The 20,355-nt window shown below is 50.4% G+C and overlaps 9 protein-coding genes across 9 annotated transcripts; 4 read left to right on the top strand and 5 right to left on the bottom strand.

Annotated features, from left to right (window-relative positions):
• Positions 1–481: 481 nt before the first annotated feature.
• On the bottom strand, positions 482–3,825 carry VTN49DRAFT_5943 (uncharacterized protein; the record flags this gene model as incomplete). The annotated part of the gene is made up of 3 exons (XM_069414056.1): positions 482–876; positions 932–3,542; positions 3,607–3,825. 3 exons carry the CDS (start codon positions 3,823–3,825, stop codon positions 482–484), a joined length of 3,225 nt encoding a protein of 1,074 aa, XP_069272534.1.
• Positions 3,826–4,493: 668 nt separating this feature from the next.
• On the top strand, positions 4,494–5,141 carry VTN49DRAFT_5942 (uncharacterized protein; the record flags this gene model as incomplete). The annotated part of the gene is made up of 1 exon (XM_069414055.1): positions 4,494–5,141. One exon carries the CDS (start codon positions 4,494–4,496, stop codon positions 5,139–5,141), a length of 648 nt encoding a protein of 215 aa, XP_069272533.1.
• Positions 5,142–5,322: 181 nt separating this feature from the next.
• VTN49DRAFT_5941 (uncharacterized protein) lies at positions 5,323–7,223 on the bottom strand (the record flags this gene model as incomplete). The annotated part of the gene is made up of 6 exons (XM_069414054.1): positions 5,323–5,427; positions 5,479–6,116; positions 6,173–6,763; positions 6,816–7,024; positions 7,077–7,143; positions 7,199–7,223. The coding sequence occupies 6 exons, from the start codon at positions 7,221–7,223 to the stop codon at positions 5,323–5,325; spliced, it is 1,635 nt and encodes a 544-aa protein (XP_069272532.1).
• A 1,531-nt stretch (positions 7,224–8,754) lies between these two features.
• Positions 8,755–10,217, bottom strand: VTN49DRAFT_5940 (uncharacterized protein; the record flags this gene model as incomplete). Its single annotated transcript, XM_069414053.1, has 3 exons — positions 8,755–8,892; positions 8,943–9,002; positions 10,188–10,217. 3 exons carry the CDS (start codon positions 10,215–10,217, stop codon positions 8,755–8,757), a joined length of 228 nt encoding a protein of 75 aa, XP_069272531.1.
• Positions 10,218–10,621: 404 nt separating this feature from the next.
• VTN49DRAFT_5939 (uncharacterized protein) lies at positions 10,622–12,176 on the top strand (the record flags this gene model as incomplete). The annotated part of the gene is made up of 10 exons (XM_069414051.1): positions 10,622–10,684; positions 10,745–10,776; positions 10,845–10,930; positions 10,993–11,154; positions 11,212–11,234; positions 11,300–11,337; positions 11,393–11,533; positions 11,586–11,835; positions 11,897–12,066; positions 12,134–12,176. 10 exons carry the CDS (start codon positions 10,622–10,624, stop codon positions 12,174–12,176), a joined length of 1,008 nt encoding a protein of 335 aa, XP_069272530.1.
• Positions 12,177–12,200: 24 nt separating this feature from the next.
• On the bottom strand, positions 12,201–12,540 carry VTN49DRAFT_5938 (uncharacterized protein; the record flags this gene model as incomplete). The annotated part of the gene is made up of 2 exons (XM_069414050.1): positions 12,201–12,289; positions 12,366–12,540. 2 exons carry the CDS (start codon positions 12,538–12,540, stop codon positions 12,201–12,203), a joined length of 264 nt encoding a protein of 87 aa, XP_069272529.1.
• A 2,118-nt stretch (positions 12,541–14,658) lies between these two features.
• On the top strand, positions 14,659–16,064 carry VTN49DRAFT_5937 (uncharacterized protein; the record flags this gene model as incomplete). Its single annotated transcript, XM_069414049.1, has 5 exons — positions 14,659–14,854; positions 14,919–14,972; positions 15,034–15,107; positions 15,182–15,663; positions 15,725–16,064. The coding sequence occupies 5 exons, from the start codon at positions 14,659–14,661 to the stop codon at positions 16,062–16,064; spliced, it is 1,146 nt and encodes a 381-aa protein (XP_069272528.1).
• Positions 16,065–17,123: 1,059 nt separating this feature from the next.
• Positions 17,124–18,603, top strand: VTN49DRAFT_5936 (uncharacterized protein; the record flags this gene model as incomplete). The annotated part of the gene is made up of 2 exons (XM_069414048.1): positions 17,124–18,052; positions 18,108–18,603. 2 exons carry the CDS (start codon positions 17,124–17,126, stop codon positions 18,601–18,603), a joined length of 1,425 nt encoding a protein of 474 aa, XP_069272527.1.
• A 227-nt stretch (positions 18,604–18,830) lies between these two features.
• On the bottom strand, positions 18,831–19,577 carry VTN49DRAFT_5935 (uncharacterized protein; the record flags this gene model as incomplete). The annotated part of the gene is made up of 1 exon (XM_069414047.1): positions 18,831–19,577. One exon carries the CDS (start codon positions 19,575–19,577, stop codon positions 18,831–18,833), a length of 747 nt encoding a protein of 248 aa, XP_069272526.1.
• Positions 19,578–20,355: the final 778 nt, after the last annotated feature.

The following is a 20,355-nucleotide window of genomic DNA, read 5'->3' as shown; positions in this document are numbered from 1 at the left end:
TCACGTGTCCGAGACTGTGACTTGTAATATCAGCTTTATCATCAGCCAAGGAACCTATCAGGTTACTGATTAGGACTTCGATAAGCAATGCCTTTTGTCGTCTCGCCCCGTAACAACAGCCATCATAATCTTCCGGGCATTGTGGCTATGAGTGAGCTCGAGAAGTGTGCGAAATACTGTCTTCAATGTGAAGAGAATTAAATCTTAGATTCGAATAGCGGATCCGGCGCCCTGGTGATGGCTAATGAGCGGAGCCGCCAATACCCTATACCCGTAGGTTCACCTACCAAACAGCTACACGTTGTCTAGTGGTTGTTCTTACGAAACAGAAATGCAGTTCCCAACTACTAACTAGTCGTTATTGTATTGACTAATGATACTAATACCGTCCCAATCGTCGGGAATAACAACTCCAGCCAATGCAGTCCCGGCGTCTAGATATTTCGTTTGAACCCATACCCTATTCGCACGTAAAACTCATTCATGACCCACGACTGTGCTTGGCAAGGATTTCTTCCAATGCCTTGAGATGCTTCCGGAGCATAACTACAGCTCCGAGGCTCAACCGCTTTACAAATGGTGATGCCGGCTCGATAGCGCCCGCACTGTCATCTTTATCGAACGTCGCGTTGTAGTGGTCAATCATTGCACGGGCCTCAGTGATGGCCTTTTGCAGGAGCTGCGGCCGTGGTGGGGCCCCTTCTTCAACAGGGCCCGGAAGGTAGTGCCACTCGATCACGTCTTCGCAGCCCTGGACGGGAATCTCGAGTGCCCGCTTGATAAATGTGCGAGACATGACAAACACTTTTTCAGTATACTGCGTAGACTCGACCCTGCTATCGCCTTCGGATGCAAATGCTTCATAGCCCGCCTCATCTGTTGACTGTTAGATTCGCGGGTAATAGACAGATAGGGGAAAGGATGCACGTACTGTAGAATGGATCTTTGACCAGTACCAACCCCATAATCGAGACTAGGATCTGCAATACAGTGGATCTCTCCGCTGACCAGTTCTCATCCGGATTCTTTGGTGGCCAGGTTCCCAAGATGCTCAGGCAAATCTTCCCATCCTCGTACATGTTTGGGTTGATTCGCCCCATCCCGTTGGTCCAAGAGTGGAAGAACGTGTCTGGTGGATGCTGAGGAAATTGGTCGCCAAAGTGGAAGTCGATTACAAACGGCGCATACTCGTACGGTGTCCCCTGTGGTCCCAGGATGACAACTCGGAGGAGATCCATTCGAGACTCCCAGGTGCGAGCATAGATGCCCTGCGGGAGTGATGTCTCTAGGATCTGGTATTCTGTCTGCAGCCGTCGGAGCCGTTTCGTAAAGGATCCAGACAGCGGCGTATTGACGAAATGGTGATCCTCCGGCGGCTCGCTCTCCAGAATTGCAAAGCTGGGTGGGCTGCCAACAGCACGATTGTTGTCGCCGGCAGGCTCAGCCGGTTTGGTCGGACGAGCTTCCTTTTCCTCACTCTCATCCGGTATCAGGGAAGGCGTGTCGGTTGTGTCAATATCCGTCCGTTGCACGCCAGTACCCCCGACTTCCGTCTCGCTTCTTACCGTCTCGACGTCGCTGCCCTCCTCCTCCGTCGACCACATCGCATCATCCTCGTCCTCCGGGTTCAGAGGCCGCCCACCTTCGTACTCGACCGAGCGTTCAACCACGCTGGCCAACCTGTCGAAAATGGTTTCGTCCTCATCTTCGGGATACTCGTCGTCCAGTCCCTCCGGCTCCGTCACCGCGCCCAGGTCATCGTCGAGAACCATCATGATTCTCTCAAAAGGGACTTTGACGTCTCGAACTTGATCCAGTGCACCCAGTCGGACGGTGATTGTGCCGTCTAGGTCCAGAGCAATTATTTGTCCGACCCAGTCTGCTGGACTGTTCTGGTTGTAATCGCGACGTCGGACGCTATGCCGTGGGAGCGGCGTCCGGTCGATCTGGACGTTCTCTTCAAACCAGGGCTGCTGGACCATAACATGTTTGATATATTCAAGGTACATATTCACATGGTCGAACTGTGCAGGGAAAATGTAGCTCATGACGCAAGGTCCGGCGCCCGTCGACAGCCGATGGACATAGTGAGTATCCGTGACGTGGCTTTGGTGCACTTTCTCCGGCACCAGCAGGACCATCTCGCCTAGTGTTTTCACCATGCTGGGGTGGGTGGTAAGCTCGTACATTGAAACCTCGGTGATCTCATCGCCCAATTTTCCTAGAGTGGAGCATGTTCGAAGCACATGGCCCTCGTGGAGAAGTTCGACTTGAGGGTTTTCGTACCACCGTACAGAGGCGATCCGTTCTCGACTATTCACCTTCTGTACAATACCTACTTTTTTGACCTGCAGGATATTTGCGTGGATTCTGTTATCATGGTCCAGAGGAAATGCCAGTGGCCCAAACGCATATTCACTCGGATTAGGAACGGTCCGGATTTCCTCCTTCAAGCTGACCATTTCTCCCGGCCACACTTCGTTCTCAATGCCAGTAAACCGATGAAGAGATGTCGACGGCTCTGTCGTGATCGACTGGTCCTGCCATTGCACCACCACTTCGGATTTCACGGAGACGACCTTGAAAATGTTTAGATCGTAGCCCCAAGTACATTCATCAGGGATCCGATCAAACGCAGGGTACTTGACTGCTGCTCCGGCAGGATCCCGGAACTGTACGCGATCGCCGGCGCTGATATACATGGTTGACCGGACATTATTTTGTGATGCACCGGACGGGGCTTTGCCATCGTCGTAGATGATGGCCTCCCCACGGAGGCTGTCCGCTCGGATAATCTCACCGGTAGGACCTCTTAGGGGAGGGTTGACACTGAATACATTTGAACATAGCCAGTCGACATGCACCTCGACTGGGGGTGTCGACAGAACATAGCCTTCGACAATGTCGTTTGGTGACGTACTTCCGGGCAGCCAATCGCGTCTTCTCAGATTACTTTGCGTTGTGCGGACAAATTGACCAGGATACAAATCCATGCAAGGAATCCAAACCTCCGACGATGACGACGTTTGCTCTGGACCATCCGGCGGCAGCGAAACAATAGGCTTGAGATAGGCGCTCGGAACGGGGCACCGAAGCGCATAAGGACGGAGCGGCGTCACCACTCGCTGATTGGAGAGCAATATCACTGCATCCCGATCAACTTGGTGAATGATGCCCAGTTTTTGACGATAGATAATATAGTCGTCCTCGCTGAATTCATCGTACACCCTCACATCCTCCGCATCGACGTCTACGATCAACGGTGGGCCATCGTCTCCTTCCAGATCGTGACCCCGTGGTCTTGTAAACTGAACCGGACCGCGATCCCCGTTCCTTGGATCAACAGATCTGTACACGATGGGTTGCAGAGTATACTTAACCTTGGTGCTGAGCACCGTCCCGCTCATCGTATCGCTTGGGTTTCGCTTGACCAGGTACCCGATCTCCAACGACCGGTTGACCAGATCCAAGTCATCCTCGGCCACCAGAGAGCACCCCTGCATCGACTCGCTCCACTGGACAAAGACATAGCCCTTGGGTGGCTATGATATCAGCGGTCAGCACGCATTCTCACGACACCGGAATAGGTGCAGACCGAATACGTACCGAGCCACTCTGGAGAAATTCCATCAACTCACGCTCCGGAACTGGAGCATGCGAGACTATCAGCCGATCCCGCAGAGGCTCGTGGGTCTCGACATCGTAGAAAGTCCTTTCCACCGTGCCCACAAACGACGCGTCGCTTTTTAGTCGGCAGACATCTTCGGGGTAGAACTTTCGATGGAGGCTATCGGACTGGGGTGCTCTGCCAGATCCAGGTGCCATCCCAGAGAGTATCAAACGGTGCGAATGGAGGTCAAATTTATGAGGTTCGCGGGGGGACCAGTTGTACGAGTCGGAGGGTTACGGAGAATTTGTCGGGACGCCTTTGACGATTATTTGTCGGGGCGTCAGTTATCTATGTGTCGAAAGTGACACGCATTATCGTAAGTGACGGGCGCGTTCCGACCGCTAATACGAGGACCGAGTCAAAGCGCGAAGGTCATGCAGCGACGTTGAAATTTTTGGTTACAGAGATGGTTCGGATTGCGTCAAAAAGAGCTGGGGATCCATGCGGGTCAACTGGCATGCGAAAAGTGATGCACGCTTGGCGCGAGTTTTCCCTCTTAAGAAACGCATAAGAACTGACCGAAAACGTGCAGGGGTTTTGCAATCGTTGACCAGTTTGGATGGATTCCAGCTGGCCTGATTAGATAAACAGCTCTCCATTTGGATCCTTGGATCAACCGTCGTGATATTATTCCTTGCAATGAGCCCCTCTTATTCGAGACGCGACGTGAAATTTGACTAAGTCGCGTTCTCTGGATCGATAGTTTCAACTGCGCGCAGCATCTAGAAGCCGATATTCAGTCGACTGCTAGCTGCAACTTTTTTCGATCATCGATCAAGCTCGATCGCAAAGTACATTGCATCACCATATCTCCCGAAACACCATGTCCGAACCTACCAAAGACTCTGTGCCCACCAGCGCAGACCCCAAGAGTCAGCGCCCGAAAAAACGTCGCCAGCTAACCGCAATTTCCGAGCAAGCCTCGGAAATATCACACCTGTTCAAGGATCCCAACAAGGAGATCAAGATCCCACCGCGCTCCAAGCCCCGCACCGCCGATAGCCTACCGCCGCCACCGGAAATTGTCCCCAACGTGCAAGGATCCTCGGCCGGTGCGGGATCGGGCGAGTTTCACGTCTACAAGGCGAGCCGGCGACGGGAGTATGAGCGCCTGCGACTGATGGAAGAGGAAGTGCAGCGGGAGAAGGCAGATGCGGAATTTCAGAGGAAACGCGAAGAGCTGAGACGAAAGGATGAAGAGAAGACGGAGAAGAATCGGAGAAAGCGAGAAAAGAAGCGTGCTGCGGCAGCCAGGAAGAAAGCTGCTAATGCGCAGGGGAATGGAACGGCAAATGGAAGCGACGCGGATGATATGGCGGACGGGAAACAGAATCGGGAAGATGGTAGTGAGCAAAAAGCGAGATTAGGGCCACGCGTGCCGAGGCCGGATGGAGATGACTCGGTCCCAGCGGAGACTGATCAGCATGCTGGGGTGGAGGAGCAAGGTGTAATCATCCATGATGAAGATTAGGGATTTCTCATGTACGGATATTTTGATTTCTTCGTGCGGTGTTCGGGGCAGGATACCCGTGTATTCTAGTCATGTTTTCACATCGAAGCTCTACATAGGTAGACAACTAATGTATTGAATCATGGAAACATTACTCAATTACATCAATGCAACTTTTATTCTATTTTCTATCCACTTCGTACTATTCTTCACCAGCCTGCGCACCACCCCCGACAGCACCGGCGCCACCGCCTTGCTTAGATTTGGCACTGCAGATGTCGTCGACACGCAGCAGAAGGCATGCAGCCTGGAACGAAGTTAGCAGGCGTGATCCTCAGAAGTGTAAAACTCAACATACCTCGATCGCTGTCTTGATGCTCTGCAGCTTGACCGCTTCTGGCTCCCACACACCGTACTCCTTCATATCAACCAGTGCACCGGTGTCACCATTAATGCCCCATGACGTGTGGCCTTCCACGTGTTTTGCCCGCAAACGAGTCAAAACACGGATAGGGCTGTCACCAGAATTCTGGATGAGGGTCCTCGGGATGACTTCCATCGCATCGGCAACGGCTTTGTAAGGCCACTGCTGCACGCCCTCAACCGACTTAGCCAGCTGGCTAAGTCGAACAGACACAGCCATCTCGGTCGCACCACCACCGGGCGAGAGACGCGGGTGGAAGATCACATTGCGAGCCACCGACATGGCATCCTGCAGGTTCCGCTCAATCTCGTTGAGAATATCCTTGGACGGTCCCCGCAGCAAGATAGTGCAGGCCTTGGGTTCCTTGCACTTCCGCAGGAATGTGAAGTATTCGTCTCCGATCTTTTCAATCTCGAACAAACCACACTTGGTCCCGACATCCGACTCCTGGAGATCTTCAACGCGGTTCACAATCGTGGCACCCGTGGCCCGAGCAATACGATTATTATCCGTCTTTCGGACACGACGGATTGCGGTAACGTTGCCCTTGACCAGGAAATGTTGGGCCAAATCTATATCTGATATCAGCGGGCCATTCAGACAATCATTGAAGCAAGCACAAGCTCACCAGAGACGCCCTTCTCAGTAATCACGACGTCCGGCTTCAGTGCCAGAATGCAATCACACATGTACTTCACCTGCTCCTCTTCGATTTGCAAGATTCGATTCCAGTCGTCCTCCTTGGTAATCTCAATGTTGGTCTGCGACTCGCCCTTCTTGTACTCCAATGGGCAATCCAACAAGATGATTCTGGGGTTCTCGATCCTCCGTCGCATCTTCGGATGTGTGATGTCCTTGTTGATCATGACACCATCAATGACCTCGCTATCTTCAATTTGACCACCTGGAATTTTCTCCACACGAGCATAACGCTTGATGTCAACCTCCCGCTTTCCTCCACCGACATCAAAGGAAACGGTGCGAACGGCCTTGAGGGCGAGACTGCACATCAAATCCGACCATCGTGACACGAACTTAGTCCCGATCGATGACTGGATGAGTGTGTACATTGCCTTGTCATTATCAACATCGACTGGGACTGAGATTTCCTCGACAATGCGGAGGGCATCATTAAGAGCTCGCTTAAACGCCGCGATAATCGTCACCGGATGAATGTTGCGTTCCAGCTGAGGAAGGGCCTGAGCGAGTATTTCACCAGCTAGCTGACATTAGCAATTTCGAAATCGCGATGGCCGTTTGCATGCTCATACCCAGGATGATAACCGTCGTTGTTCCATCCCCCACCTCCTCATCTTGCGTTCGGCTCAGTTCGATTATGCTCTTCGCAGCAGGATGAGCAACTTCAATTTCTCGAAGAATAGCGTGTCCATCGTTCGTAAGTACGATACCGCCCATGGGATCCAACAACATCTTCAACATGGCCTTGGGACCGAGACATGATCGAATGATATCGGCGACACTAACTTCCATCAGCATATTTCTCGACAAGACTCTCTAAAAGGCACTCGTACGTCTTTGCCGCAGTGATATTAGACAACTGCGCCTGCCGACCGACTTGCCGATCGCCGGCCTGGGTGTCTGTGGAGGTCAACCAAGCTGCCTGATAGAAACAGCGGGGAAGGGTAGAGCATACTCATTACCACCACCGGCGCCTGCATTTTGGCTTTCCGGGAGTGTCTCTGCTGGTGAAGCAAGTCCCAAGTTCAAAATTTTGAATAACGAAGAGGCTGTAGGAGAACTGGCCCTACCAGCACGAGGAGACGATCGTCTGGTGTTGAACTTTGTCCTGTGTTCTAACTTCTTCCCGTGGCCGACGGAGCTACAAGATCTTCCAGAACATCCGCACCAAACTGTTTCTGGACTAGCCTAAGTATATGATCTTTTGATGCCTTAGGCAGCAGCGGGGTTGGTTTAAGGAACTTGTGCATGCCACTTCACAAACACACCAAACATTCAATGCGGTGGAATTATCTTGCTGATGCAGACATCTTTGAGGAGCAAAACTGTCTCTGCCTTTCCCCAAGGAGAAATTACATCAACAAACATCATCCATTATCCAAGGTAACACCTACCCGAATGAGTGTAATAGGGCTAGGGCTACGAGATCACGTGAGATAAATTGACGCGGCTCAGCAGTTAGGGATGGTGGATGTCGTTTGTAATGACACGAATAACAAATGACACCAAGAATGGCATACGTTTCTAATATATTTGTTTGTATGAGCCTGTGATATTGTAAATTACGGTTGATTCCAGATGCAATCAGGGCGTAGTGCCTCCCGTAATTGGATTCTGTTAAAATGAGCCAGTTACGAGCTGGTACGTAATGGTGAAATACGTAACATGACGTGTTGTGCAGGGCAGAAGCGACTCTATATTATTATGGTTGTGCCGGTACTTCTGAGGGAGACCTCGTCATTTGTCCAGGTGTCCCTGACGGATTTCAACCCAAGACTCTGTACCCGAAATTACCGTTCCCGTGTAACTTTTCAGCATTACATTCTAACAGATTCCTGGTGTCCTCGGAGGAAAGAATATTGTTTCGGCGAATGTTTGAAGTATTCGATGATTTTTGCTGGTTCGAATACTTGATAGATCCTAGGCCGAAGATCTCCTTCAAAACTAATTGGATCCCATGAGAGTCGCACGGAATCGTGAATGCTTTGGACACGCGGGAGTCTTGTTTGAGAACTGACCATGCTTTCAACATGGTGCTACATGTGTCTGTTGAAAAAGAGTTTATGCACGTCCAGTCGAAATTCGACGGCATCAGGCGCTCAAGGTTGCGGAGGACAATAGACGGTATTCTCTCAGTGTCAAAGGTACCTTCTGGTATCTCCTCTGACGTGAGATAAAAGGACTGGCCCAACTTGGCCAGTGAGATATTGAGAATCCTCCTATTGCCGATGCTTGTTGATTCGTCAAAATTCACGTTGAGATACCTGATTCGGCGGATTTTATTGTGGACTTTTTACTCGACCTTGTCGTACCATGAGTCGAGCAAGGTCGTGGAGAGGGTATGACGGTTTGGAATTTTGAACGCTGGGTTCAAGGTCTGCACGAACTTCCGCATATGTGGCTCCGTAAACACGGTAAAGGACTTACCCCCCACGAAGACGGCGAGCATCAACATCCGTTGAATCTCCGAATTCCTCGCCGAATCGAACGAAGAGTGCTGACCACCCACATTTATTTGCGCCGTTTCTGTTTCCGATTGGGCACCGGGCCGCGAAAGATAGGAATCGCACCGTTCGAGATGCTCTTTTTTCGGGTAGCATGGCTGGAGACTCGCCGCGCACAATATTCACATTCTTTTTTGGATGTTTTCTATCGAGAGTCAGGCAAATCCAGGATCGTGCAAACTCAAGGCAACATACCCTTTTCGTGTTCGGGGAATCCGGCAGCTTCCTGAACGCAAGATGGAGTTCTGGGTTCTTCTGTCCAGAGCCAATTCCGCCCGTTGTGGCAGCTCCTGGATAGTAGAAGTCAGCAACTTGTGCGACTAAAACAACTGCAAAAGTAGATATAGAGTAACTATTCGGCAGTACTTAGTAATGTTTAGGTTCGTTGGCAATTGGTAGGTACAGAGTGTTATTCAGAAAGAAATTGCTTAGTTGCAGGGCACTAAGAGCCTTTGAACCAGGGACGTTAAAGAGATGCTGTTCGCAGTCCTCAGGGGAGGATAATAAAGAAATCAGAACTGGGAGATATAAGAACGGCGAGCAAGAATCAGGGATGGGACGCCTGAACCGTGAACTCAATTTTGAGGCTGCGAGGCTGCGAGCTGAGGAGCTGAGCTTCGAGCTCCAAGCTCTAGCTCTGAGCTTACGAGTACCCGTACAAGTTCATAGTTTCAATAGTGCGAGCAGAATTGCAGATGCGTATAGAGCTGCTTAGCTGCTGTTGGTTTGGTTAAGTTGATAGTTCCGCATTTAAACTCGTCAGTTGCAACTGATCGACAGAAACGTAATCAGATTGAGATCTGTCACAGAAGGTATTGCGCTAAACTAGTTGTAAATAATCGTATTTTTGATAACGAGCAAAGATCTCTTAGGTAATACTCTGTACAGTTGATCGGATATCATTGGCCATGTGCGGTCTTGGCATGGTAAATGTCATTTCAGATGACAAGCCGAAATTACAATGTAATGACTGTCATTGAAATGACATGAAATGACTAGTGACGCTATCCTACTCAGCAGACCGCCGTGCTGCCCTCGCAGGGCCCATGAAATGAATTTCCATTGCCAACTTTCGGTCATTCCGCATGTATTTGAGAAGTTTAAGTTCATTACTACTTTAAGTATGTGAGTATTGATTAGTGCCGAGGACCGGAGAGGGGGCTCTTTCGTCAGATCGTCATCAATTTGCATCACTAAGTACGGAGTACTACTCTTACTAAAATCTTTCTGGCTGTTCTTATCATGTACTCCGTAATTAGGCAACGAGTATTTAACTGCAGTTAGTATTTCTGCTCTTATCTGAATGCCACTGCCAACTTTCCGGTCGAACCTGGCGACTGGGCCGCCGGGGAAGAGGGAATACTCGACCCGGCCCGCGCTGATTGGAAGATGGATTGATATGCAAAGATCAGAATCCCCTTTGCAAAGAAACATGCATACTGAGCGACCAATCCGCGTCGGGTAGTGCATTGTGTGCAGGGCTGAATACTTTGAATGCTTTGACCCGTTGGAGCAAAGCTCATGCAAAGTTGGACTTCGCTCCGGGTGCCCAGGACAAGGTCACCGTTTGCTGAACCTCAGACACCCTTGTCACCATGTTCCGAAATCCGAACAAACGACCTCTATTACGATTTTGGAAGAGGTGCAGCAAAGCTGTCGGGAAACTAGATCTAGACCCTCTTCCGCTTGTGCATATATAGCACTGAACCGGGATACCGAGCGATGGTCATGAGGAGCAAGACGACCAGCTCTTGGGTACCATTCGAAAGTCCCGCATCCAAGCACAAATTTCATATATCTTCATTGAGTCGTTGGACGTGTTGTCAGCCAATCACCGATCTCCTCGAACATCAACGGAGAATAATAATTTCACCATGACAGAACAAACAACCACAACCACCAACAATGTCCCTGTCAACATTGAAGTGGACACCTCGGTACGATATCCCTCCATTGCGAGGTATCAGAGCGCGTTGCTTACTTGATGAGTCGCACAGTATGAGAACGACTCTTCTTATGGCGACGAACTGTGGGTGATATGACGCCATGGTCCGCCGGATCCCAAAATTATGCTCACATATGTTCTCCGACGTATAGATCGTCGTACACTGCATCGCTCACCTCGTCGGTGATTGACTATCGTCATGAGAACGGCCGACGTTATCATAAATTCCGCGATGGGTGTAGGAGCTAGCTTCTTGTTGCTGGACCATCCAAGATCCGTAAGCTGATCGTTATCTTATAGTGTATTTGCTTCCTAATGATGAGACGGAAAACGACCGCCTGGACATGGTGCACGAGCTTTTTCTCCAGTTGCTGCACCGGAGACTCTACCTGGCCCCTATAAAAAGTCCGCAGCGAGTGATTGACTTGGCGACTGGGACAGGTATATGGGCCATTGACTTTGGTAAGTTTACCCTTCAGGGTTTGGCCGACCCAAGATATGGATGCTGACTCATTGTAGCGGACCAACACCCCCAGGCCGAGGTAAAGCGTACTATCGAGGGCTCTTCCAGATGGAGAATGCTGAGACTGGATCTGTTTTCTTGCAGGTGATCGGCTGTGATTTGAGCCCGACTCAACCAACTGTGTCTGTTGAACCAAAGAATTCGTAGCAAGTCTTCTTGACTGACTGTCATTGGCAGGATTCCTCCGAACCTGAAGTTTTTGGTGGATGACATCGAGTCGGAGTGGGCATATGAAAGCGATCCATTTGACTTTATCCATGCACGAAACTTGACCGTCTCGATTAAAGACTTTGGAAAACTGCTCAAGCAATGCTATCAGTAAGTCATGAGAACGTTCACCTGGCTTTGTTTTAGCTCTAACGAAGAACAGATCAGTCAAGCCTGGCGGCTTGGTTGAATTTCAGGACTGGGACGGCTACCCTCTCTCACCAGATGGCAGTCTCGACGGCACCGGCCTACAACAGTACTACGACGTAGTCTACGGCGCGTTCGAGGAGGCCGGCTACGAGGTCCGTCCTGGGGTCAAATTGGAGCAGTGGTTCAAGGAGGCCGGCTTCGTAAACATCCATGTGGAGAAGTTTGTCATTCCGTACGGCATCTGGCCAAAGGATCCCCATCTTGTCAGTTTCTCCTTGTCTCCAAACAGTAGTAGAAAATCCAGCACTGATATCTTGCGTGCAGAAGACTGTTGGCGCCTGGAACAAAGCCCAGGCCGAAGCGAACGGTTACGAGGGTTTCGCCCTAGCCGCCCTGACGCGACACAAGAAGTGGACCAAAGAGGAAGTCATAGTTCTAGCAAGCAAAGCCCGCGCCGACGGCCAGAATCGTGACATCCACGCGATGTTCGACTTGTGAGTGGCAATCGTATTTTTTGAGCTGCAGTTCTATTCTCAGGCTAACTATGGTTGATTCCTGCAGCTATGTCGTTTATGGTCAGCGTCCCGAGAATTTACCGAAGTGAAATCCGGGATGGATGGTGTACTCTCTAGGTACTGCTTACACAGGTGTACTTGTAACAATTGGGTAGTTGCAAGATCGAAGGGTCCGGGAATATCCAGCGGTCCTTCTGAGGGACTAATCAAACCATCCGAACTCCTTAATTGCTCCCTAGATCTGGATCTGGTTTATGTGGATTATACTGTATTCGTACGGACGAGAACAAAAATCAACGGCGATTCCCGGAGTCGACCCTTCTGGCGGCGGTACTGGACTCCGACGGTCGACCGACAGTCGGCCGACTGGTCAACGGGACCCTCTTCGAGTTTGATTCGGAAGCCTCGTGCCGTGTCGTTGTCGTTCTCGCCACAAAAGCTTGCGCCAGCCATACTGCGGTGCTTTCCCTTGGGCGCCCTCAGCTAAAAAACAACTAGGAGTGGATCTCGAACCGAAAGTGCATCCTGAGAAGAGGGGAAGGGGAGGGGCGGCACGAAGGACCGAGAGTTTGGTTCGGACTGCGCACCTTGATGCGCTAGACGTTCCTTTGATTTTATATCCGCCGATTCGAAGGTTGAATGGGCAACCTGACAATTACAGTGCAAGTCTTCCGAATCCATACGCGATGAGTGTCTGGGCCAGAGAAACCCGAAGATAATGTTAGCTACCCCGTATCTGAGGGGCCAATTATCGATTCGATGCTTGTCAAGTCCGTTTCCGGACAAACCACGCAACCACTGGCAGCGCGATCGGGCCCATCGAGGGAGAAGAGATGAACTATGGAGTAACAGGCGCCCTTTGAGGATGGTGTCTAGAGCTTAACCTAACCCACTCCGTACTGCAAACAAAGGCCACGCATTGGAAACCATTTGCGCCACCGAAACTCGAAAAAAAGTTATTTCTTTTGGTCGGAGGATTCTGGACCGAAAGGAGACCTTAACATTCGACCAGAAATTTCTGTGCTTTAACTCTTTCCCGTTGGGATTGGTAGAAACATTGAGCCTGCTCGCGGTGAATATCCACATAACCCGCTTCAGTTTCCAACCATCATGTTCGATACTGTACTCAGGAAGTGTTGAGCAGACTCTTCTCAGGGCCTAGTGGGCGTTATTAAGCGAACGAAAAGCAAAGTGAGGGACCAGGCCGGCGGACTGGGCCTGTCTGTCGGCGGTGACTCGGCGCTGATCTCCGGCGGAATAGGGATAGCCCGATAAGGCTGTGGGCAGGACCCGTCCTGCTGGGGCTGTCAGTAGTCACTGACATCTTGGTCTTGCAGTACCGGACCAGTGTGCACAGCGATGCGGACTTGGCTGATGCATGGCAGATGCTTTTACAGTAAGACTCGGCTTCGTTCCGAATACGACTGCGGAGTAATTACAGAGTACTCCGTATTTACTCCGCAATTGAGGACAGTTCAGCTGTTTGGAACTACAGGTCCTGACAAGCTGACCAGCCCAGGAGACTGGGTCCGCGTTCAGGTTATGTCCGAGGAGTCGAGGGATACGGTAAGTATCTCATGCGTTGCTTGATACGGTAAGGATAACTCTGGACGAGTCCCTCATCAGATCGGTTATAAATAGCCCATTTGGAATTAATCTGGGGAAACCGTGGATCGCTCGCAACAATGGCCAATCAATTTTGGACCATTACGACGGAGACTGGCCGACGGGCCCCGACTCCGAGGCACGGACCGGGTACTTCCGGACGGTCATATCTGATGATGGCTGTATAGCGCAGGATAGGAATCACATCTCTCCAGGACATAAATCAAGGGACCGAATGGCACCCCTGCCAGTCCGCATGGGGGGTGCATGACGAAGAATGAGCTCGTGGTTCCTCACGGTTTTAAAGTTTGACGGGGCGCCTGCAATGCAGATCTTTTCCGGATGGGTTAGGTAAGCTTAGTGATCTAACTAGCGTACCTGCCACATGGAGTAACAATCTAGAATCAATACGACGGCTTTCATATCCTCAGGGAACCTGTCCTGTGTCCGTGCTCTTGGAGTCATGGTAGTTGAATCTCAGTATGGGATACAATATTGTGCTCGTTGTGAGGTCCCAATCTGAAGTTATCTCTGAAGGCATCGATGAAAGGAAAGCTGAACTCGAATCGCACCAAGGTTAACTGGGAAAGTTCCAAGTCAATGAACTCAACTCTGTACCCGTACAAAGTTTGAGGCAAGCCAGGCAACAGATGGGTTAAGTTTTACATCCAATGACTTATTTCGATAGAAGCCGGTCAACCGAAAGGCGTTTCAGAAATGCCAACTTTGTTAATAAGCTTAAGATCTCTCCTCCGCGCAGGACTTTTATGTATTCCGGGTTCAGACCTGTGCGCACTGCAAACTTCAAGAGCAGATGGCACTGGCTAGATTTTTTTTCCCCATCGATGATCCCCCATGAATCTCAAATAACTTTAGAGCAGACGCTGGTTCTATATGTTCCAGCTATCTCATGGCCTTCCTTCAGCTGACTCTCGTTTCTGAGCTGCCGTGACTTCATCTCCCAAGATGGCGACGGTCAACGGGGTCCCAGTGCTCCGTCCGCCACCAGAGGGCTATGTTGTGGACTTTGAGAACCCACGTCAGCAATATGTTATTCCGATGTACTGCACCTTTGGCGTGGGAGTCTTCTTGGCCCTTTGTTTTCTCTTCCAGCGACTATACGTACAATGGTTTGTTCGAAGAAAGCTCGCATGGGAAGACAGTGAGTTCAGCTGACAGGCTTGAATCAAATCTGGCATGGACGGCTCAGCTCACATTTGATTTAGTTGTCTTGCTCGGCGCATGGATCTCCTCTATAATTGGTCAAGCCCTAATTATCCGTACGGAGTCCTTCTCCCTGCCTGGCGTTTCTGGGTCGACAACCTGCTGACATCACTCCAGATGGAGTTGCGGATAAGTACGTCGGAGTACATATCTGGGAGGTTCCCCTACCCAAGGTGAAGGATCTTAGTTTGGTATGTACCGTGTTCCTTTTTCTAGCGTCAGGGCCTTTCCCGCTTCGTACAATGAAACTGACCATTGATTGTAGCATATAGTGTTCCTCATGCCCCTCTTCTACGTAATAATGCAAGCGCTCGCAAAAGTTGTTATCTTAGCCTTCTATCTGAAACTGGGGTACCAGTCAAGGTCGTTCCTATGGACCGTATATTTCACCATGTTCGCAAATGCCGCTTCAGGAATTGGCATCACCCTCTGCATGATATTTGGCTGCAGGCCATTGCGCAAGGGTTGGGATATCTCTGTGACCGAAGGCACATGTCTGAGTCGACCGGCCCTATACAATGCGACAACAACGATTGGCCTCATCACGGACGCCATGGTCATTTTAGTCCCGGTTCCCATGGTGATGAAGCTTCATACATCACGTTCCAAGAAGATTGGTATCATATTGATGTTCGCGGTCGGCGGGTTAACCCTTGTAACATCAATCGTTCGCCTCCATCAGTTGATTGTGGTCTTGGACTTTTACGGTGACCCGCCCTGGGGTGCCGGCCCTGTTTGCGTGTGGGTGTAAGTGGCATTCATGAGAATGCTGGTGAGAACATTCTGCTAACCGCGTGTCCTCCTGTAGTTGCGCTGAAGCTAATCTCCTCATCATCTGCGCGTGCTTTCCGACAGTGCGAACGTTCATCCGAAGTGTGGCTCCCGGCCTCTTGTCATCGAATAACAGGTCCCCCAGCGATAGCAAACGACGAGGTTTGTCAGAAACACTTCGTCTACGAAGTCGCAGCCGCCCGCGACGGAACGCGTACGAAGGCTTCGACCTAGACCAACTTCAAACGTTCGTTACGAGTGAGAATCACGATGGAAATGGCTCAGAGGAATCTGCATGGCATGAGGATGGAATTCCACGGGATGCAATATTACAGACAAAAACTATGGACATTACTACTGGTAGAGAGGTTCCATGATTCATGTTCTATATGTTGAGAAAACAATCAACGATTACCGTCATCTGGAGTAAAATGTCCTTTGATCGTACTTATAACAGTATCTATTTGGTCCTCTGAACTAGAGCAACGCGCTATTCTGCCCAGGTACTCCGTACGGAATACTCCGAGAACGAGGGATGAGGGGCCGTAACTTTGAGCGAATACCTACGGTACAGTTACCGACTGATGACGGCAGTCCGGCGAAGAGATTTAGCGATCCCAGTCCAAAACCATGCACAAAATTCGTCGGCTTGAAAATTCCGAGTAGTTGAATCGACTTCATTGCTGAAATCGGAGTACTGTTGACACTTGGCAGGGCAGAGAGTGTCACCATGGTGCTTTGTTTTACGAGTCATACACAGAAAACTGCGGGGTTGTATCTTGACTCGCAGCGATCGCCAGTTGACGATAAGATCGAACATAAGAGGCCAAGCCGCACAACAAATCCGGTTCTAAGTATGCATGTTTTCTCGCGATGTGCCATCGGCTTTCCGGCATAATCTGTGACTCGGGTTCGGGATTCTCTTCTCCGTCCTGCACGTTGATAAATCTAATCATTGGACCCCGCTTCGCTAGTTAGCGGCATGGACAAGGCAGAAGCCCCTGGACGATTTCCAACTGGTTGGGTCAGTCTAGCAGCAGCCATGTGGATTTGATCAGATCATTCGGTTAATTGCCGATCCATCTGATTCTCCGTTGAGAATGGGATTTTCCGATGCTAAGCTGTTGCTTGTGGTAAGGGGGCCTATGAAGATCGTTGCAGGCACAAGTGCTTTGTGCCTATTGAATTTGCCCTATTGGCTTCGACAGCTTCTGGACACACTAATCAGCCCCAATCGCCCCATAATGCCCAGTCTTCTCCAGCCTTCGCTTTTGCTCCTCGGCTGTCCCGGAGTTGTAAATACTACTTGCCTAGAGCTTTGTTTAAACCTAGTAGATTACTTCTTCCGATCTCCAAGTCCAGAGCGTCGCGAACAGGGATACGGCACTCCATCAGTATTACTCCTCCGATAGACGAAGAGCATTTACACCCTGACCATGGCGGACCCTCAATTGGACGCGCTAGTGAAAGCTGGCCTTCAATCGATTCTCGTCTATCCGTCTGATGCCGAGTACTCTGAGCGGCAGAACTCATACTGGGCGGCCAACGCAGCACTGGGCCCGAAGGCCATTGTGCTCCCACGCACACCAGAAGATGTGTCGCGGGCCGTCAAAGCGCTAGCAGAGGTCGACGGCAAGGCCGTTGTTCGTAGTGGTGGGCATATGCAGTGGGCTGGGGCGAACGATATCCACGACGGCGTCACAATTGATCTCGGACGCATGACCAATGTTACCTACGATTCCCAAACGAAATTGGCATCAGTTCAGCCTGGTGCGCGGTGGGGTGATGTATACGATGCTCTCGAACCCTACGGGGTATGCGCCGCGGGCGGCCGAGATGCCGATGTCGGCGTAGGAGGATTTCTCACGGGAGGAGGCAACTCATACTACTCCGGCCGCATGGGCATGGGTTGCGATAGTGTCGCCAATTTTGAGGTGGTCCTCGCGAATGGCGACATCGTCAATGCGAATGCAACGGAGAATCCAGATCTCTGGAAGGCACTAAAGGGAGGGTCCGGCAACTTTGGTATCGTCACTCGGTTTGACCTCAAAACTGTTCCCGCTACTCCGCTCTGGGGTGGTATGCGCGCCTCTCCTCGCAGCGCCGGAGACGACATTGCTCAAACGCTGGTCGATTTCACAAACGACAATGAAAAGAACCCGGAGACGGCATATATTATCAATTACACATATAACCCCTCCGTTGTCCCAGATGTTGTCATCGCGAGCGTAGTCGTCGATACGCTCGGGAAGGAAGACGCACCCATAATTGAAAACATCAAGAATGTGCCGACGTTATTCCAAGACGTGAAGACAAGGACAATCTCGGATATTACCAAGGCCTACGTGCTTCCATCTGGATTGCGGTATGTCATTGCTTATTTGCAATGCGGTCCAGGATGACATGACTGACAGGGATAGGCAAACCTGGTTCACCTTGTCCTTCAAGAACGACGGCGATGTCGTCAAGAAAGCTGGAGAAATGCATGATCAGTTGGTGGAGGAGCTCAAAGCAGTGCTTCCACCACAGGACTTTGTAACGCAGTGCCTTTTCCAACCCCTTCCAACCTTTTTCGCCAAACGTTCCGTGGAACAGGGCGGCAACGTCCTTGGGTTGGACTCTGTCCCAGAAAACGCACTCCTCTGGTTATTGACGGGTACCGTCAAGACAGAGGAGCACGAGAGAATCATGGAAGAAAAGTTGGGCGCTTTCGCCAAGTCGTTGGAGGAATACGCCAAGTCCAAGGGCAGTGATATCGCCTGGCTATACAGCAATTATACGGACAAGACTCAAAGCCCATTCAGCAGCTATGGCGCTGCTAACATCGACTTCCTTCGCAAGGTGTCGACGAAATACGACCCGAACGGGGTGTTCCAGAACAAGATCGTCGGCGGCTTCAAGCTCCCTAAGAATTAGGAAGAGTTTGGGCGTGTCGTGCGTACATGGATTGTATATAGAAACAGCACGTATATCAGATCTTGAATCGTTTCCATTAGCTTAGATTGCAAAGGCTTTGATGACAACTCCACGACTGATGCCGATAAATTGAGCTACCAGCATTTAATCATCATCATCATCAATTCCCACAGAAAACACTGAAAAACAATGCCATAGAAGATCATCATAGAACTAATTCTCCTTCATCAAGCCTGGTTTCGAATCAACTTGTTCAGCCGATGAATACTTTTCTTGACACGAGCCCGCATGCTACAAGTAATCGACTTTGACGATTGGCTCCGCACGATTTGCCCTCCAAATGTAGCTTTCTCCTTGTCGACCTCCCATGGTACTGAGAGGTGATCATGGCTAAGATGTCGAAAGCTGCCAGGCACAGGCGAGCTGATCTGCACCTTCCAGGAGCGCTGAGTTTGATTCTCTTTGGTGTCAATTGACTGCCTTTTTTCAGTGGAAAGATTTTGCTGTGCAAAGGCATTGCCGTTGATTCTGTTGTTTATGTTGTCCTCGAGATTGTTCGTGAATGCCGACTGAGGATTTGGATGATCTTTAGCCCTAGGTTGCAAGCTGGTCGATACCGGAAACTTGGACGACTCCCTTGCCGGCACGTTCTGCGAAATGTTCGCATCCTGCTTGCGCCAGAACTCGGACTCTCTGACTTCCAGCTGAGGGTTGGTCTTCAAAAGACGTTGGAGCCGTTCAGCCTGCATTTCACGCATGTTCTTTTGCAGATGTTTTGGGAGCTGAATTAGGGCTTCCTCGTCAAGGTGTGTAAAGACTTCTTCCTCGCCAGATCTGTCCTCACTGGACGGCTGAGTGGGCGAGGGTATGGCCATCAACGCCGCGAGCGACTCGTCACTGCATGGGTCACGCGTGAGGGTATGGGCTGGGCCGTTCTTCGTAGACGAAGATCTGGAGCCAGCTCGCAAGGCCATGATGATGGCCGTGGGAAATTTGTCAAGGGGGAAACTCTACATCTCACAGATATATCCCAGCCGTGGGAATATATGATGAACAGTCGGCCGCGTTACGCGGACATGCCGCGTGAATCGTAGGTACCGATTGATCCCATGAAACTTACAATTATAGGGTTGGATGTGCTGAGACGTGAACATTGGAGCATCGCGGCTTGAGTTCCTGGGGTAGTAGAACGCAAGTTGAAGCTTGCTTTGAGAATGAAGTTAAGAACTTTACCATTTAATGTCTTTGTGCGATTTTCATCTTAGGCGACAAACTTCCGATTTGGAAGTCCTGGTACCTCTGGTACGAACCATATTTCATGAGCAGCAATTATGGCATTAACTCATCCGTAACTTTGTAAGCATCTCTTAGGCTAATATGATCGAATCCATCCATTCACTGCTTAGGTCAGAGATTTGAAATTCATGAAACACGATTCAATCCAATGCGCGCCTCCATGGCGCAAAGAAGCTGATTCAGGGCAGCTTCACCCAATAGAAGTTTGGAAGTGATGCTGTAAATAACCATGCCCAAGACGAATTCACCTGGAGAAAGAACTTCGGCAGTTTAACGATACGAAGATGTGTGGGCTGTGCAGAAGTCATTGACAACATTGTGAAGCCGAGGACATAATTTCGAAAGTGTCTTGTTACTGGTGCGTCTATTGTAAGTATCAGGTCTGCCTAGCAACGCCAGACTCTCGAGGGTCACACTGATTGGGTTAATTCTGTTACCATCTCACCCGACGGCCGA

Source organism: Thermomyces lanuginosus (assembly GCF_041956635.1).
Source record: "Thermomyces lanuginosus strain ATCC 200065 unplaced genomic scaffold VTN49scaffold_4, whole genome shotgun sequence".
Lineage (NCBI taxonomy): Eukaryota > Fungi > Ascomycota > Eurotiomycetes > Eurotiales > Trichocomaceae > Thermomyces > Thermomyces lanuginosus.
The sequence above is the reverse complement of the archived record's forward strand: the minus strand, read 5'-3'. Positions and strand labels throughout refer to the sequence as shown.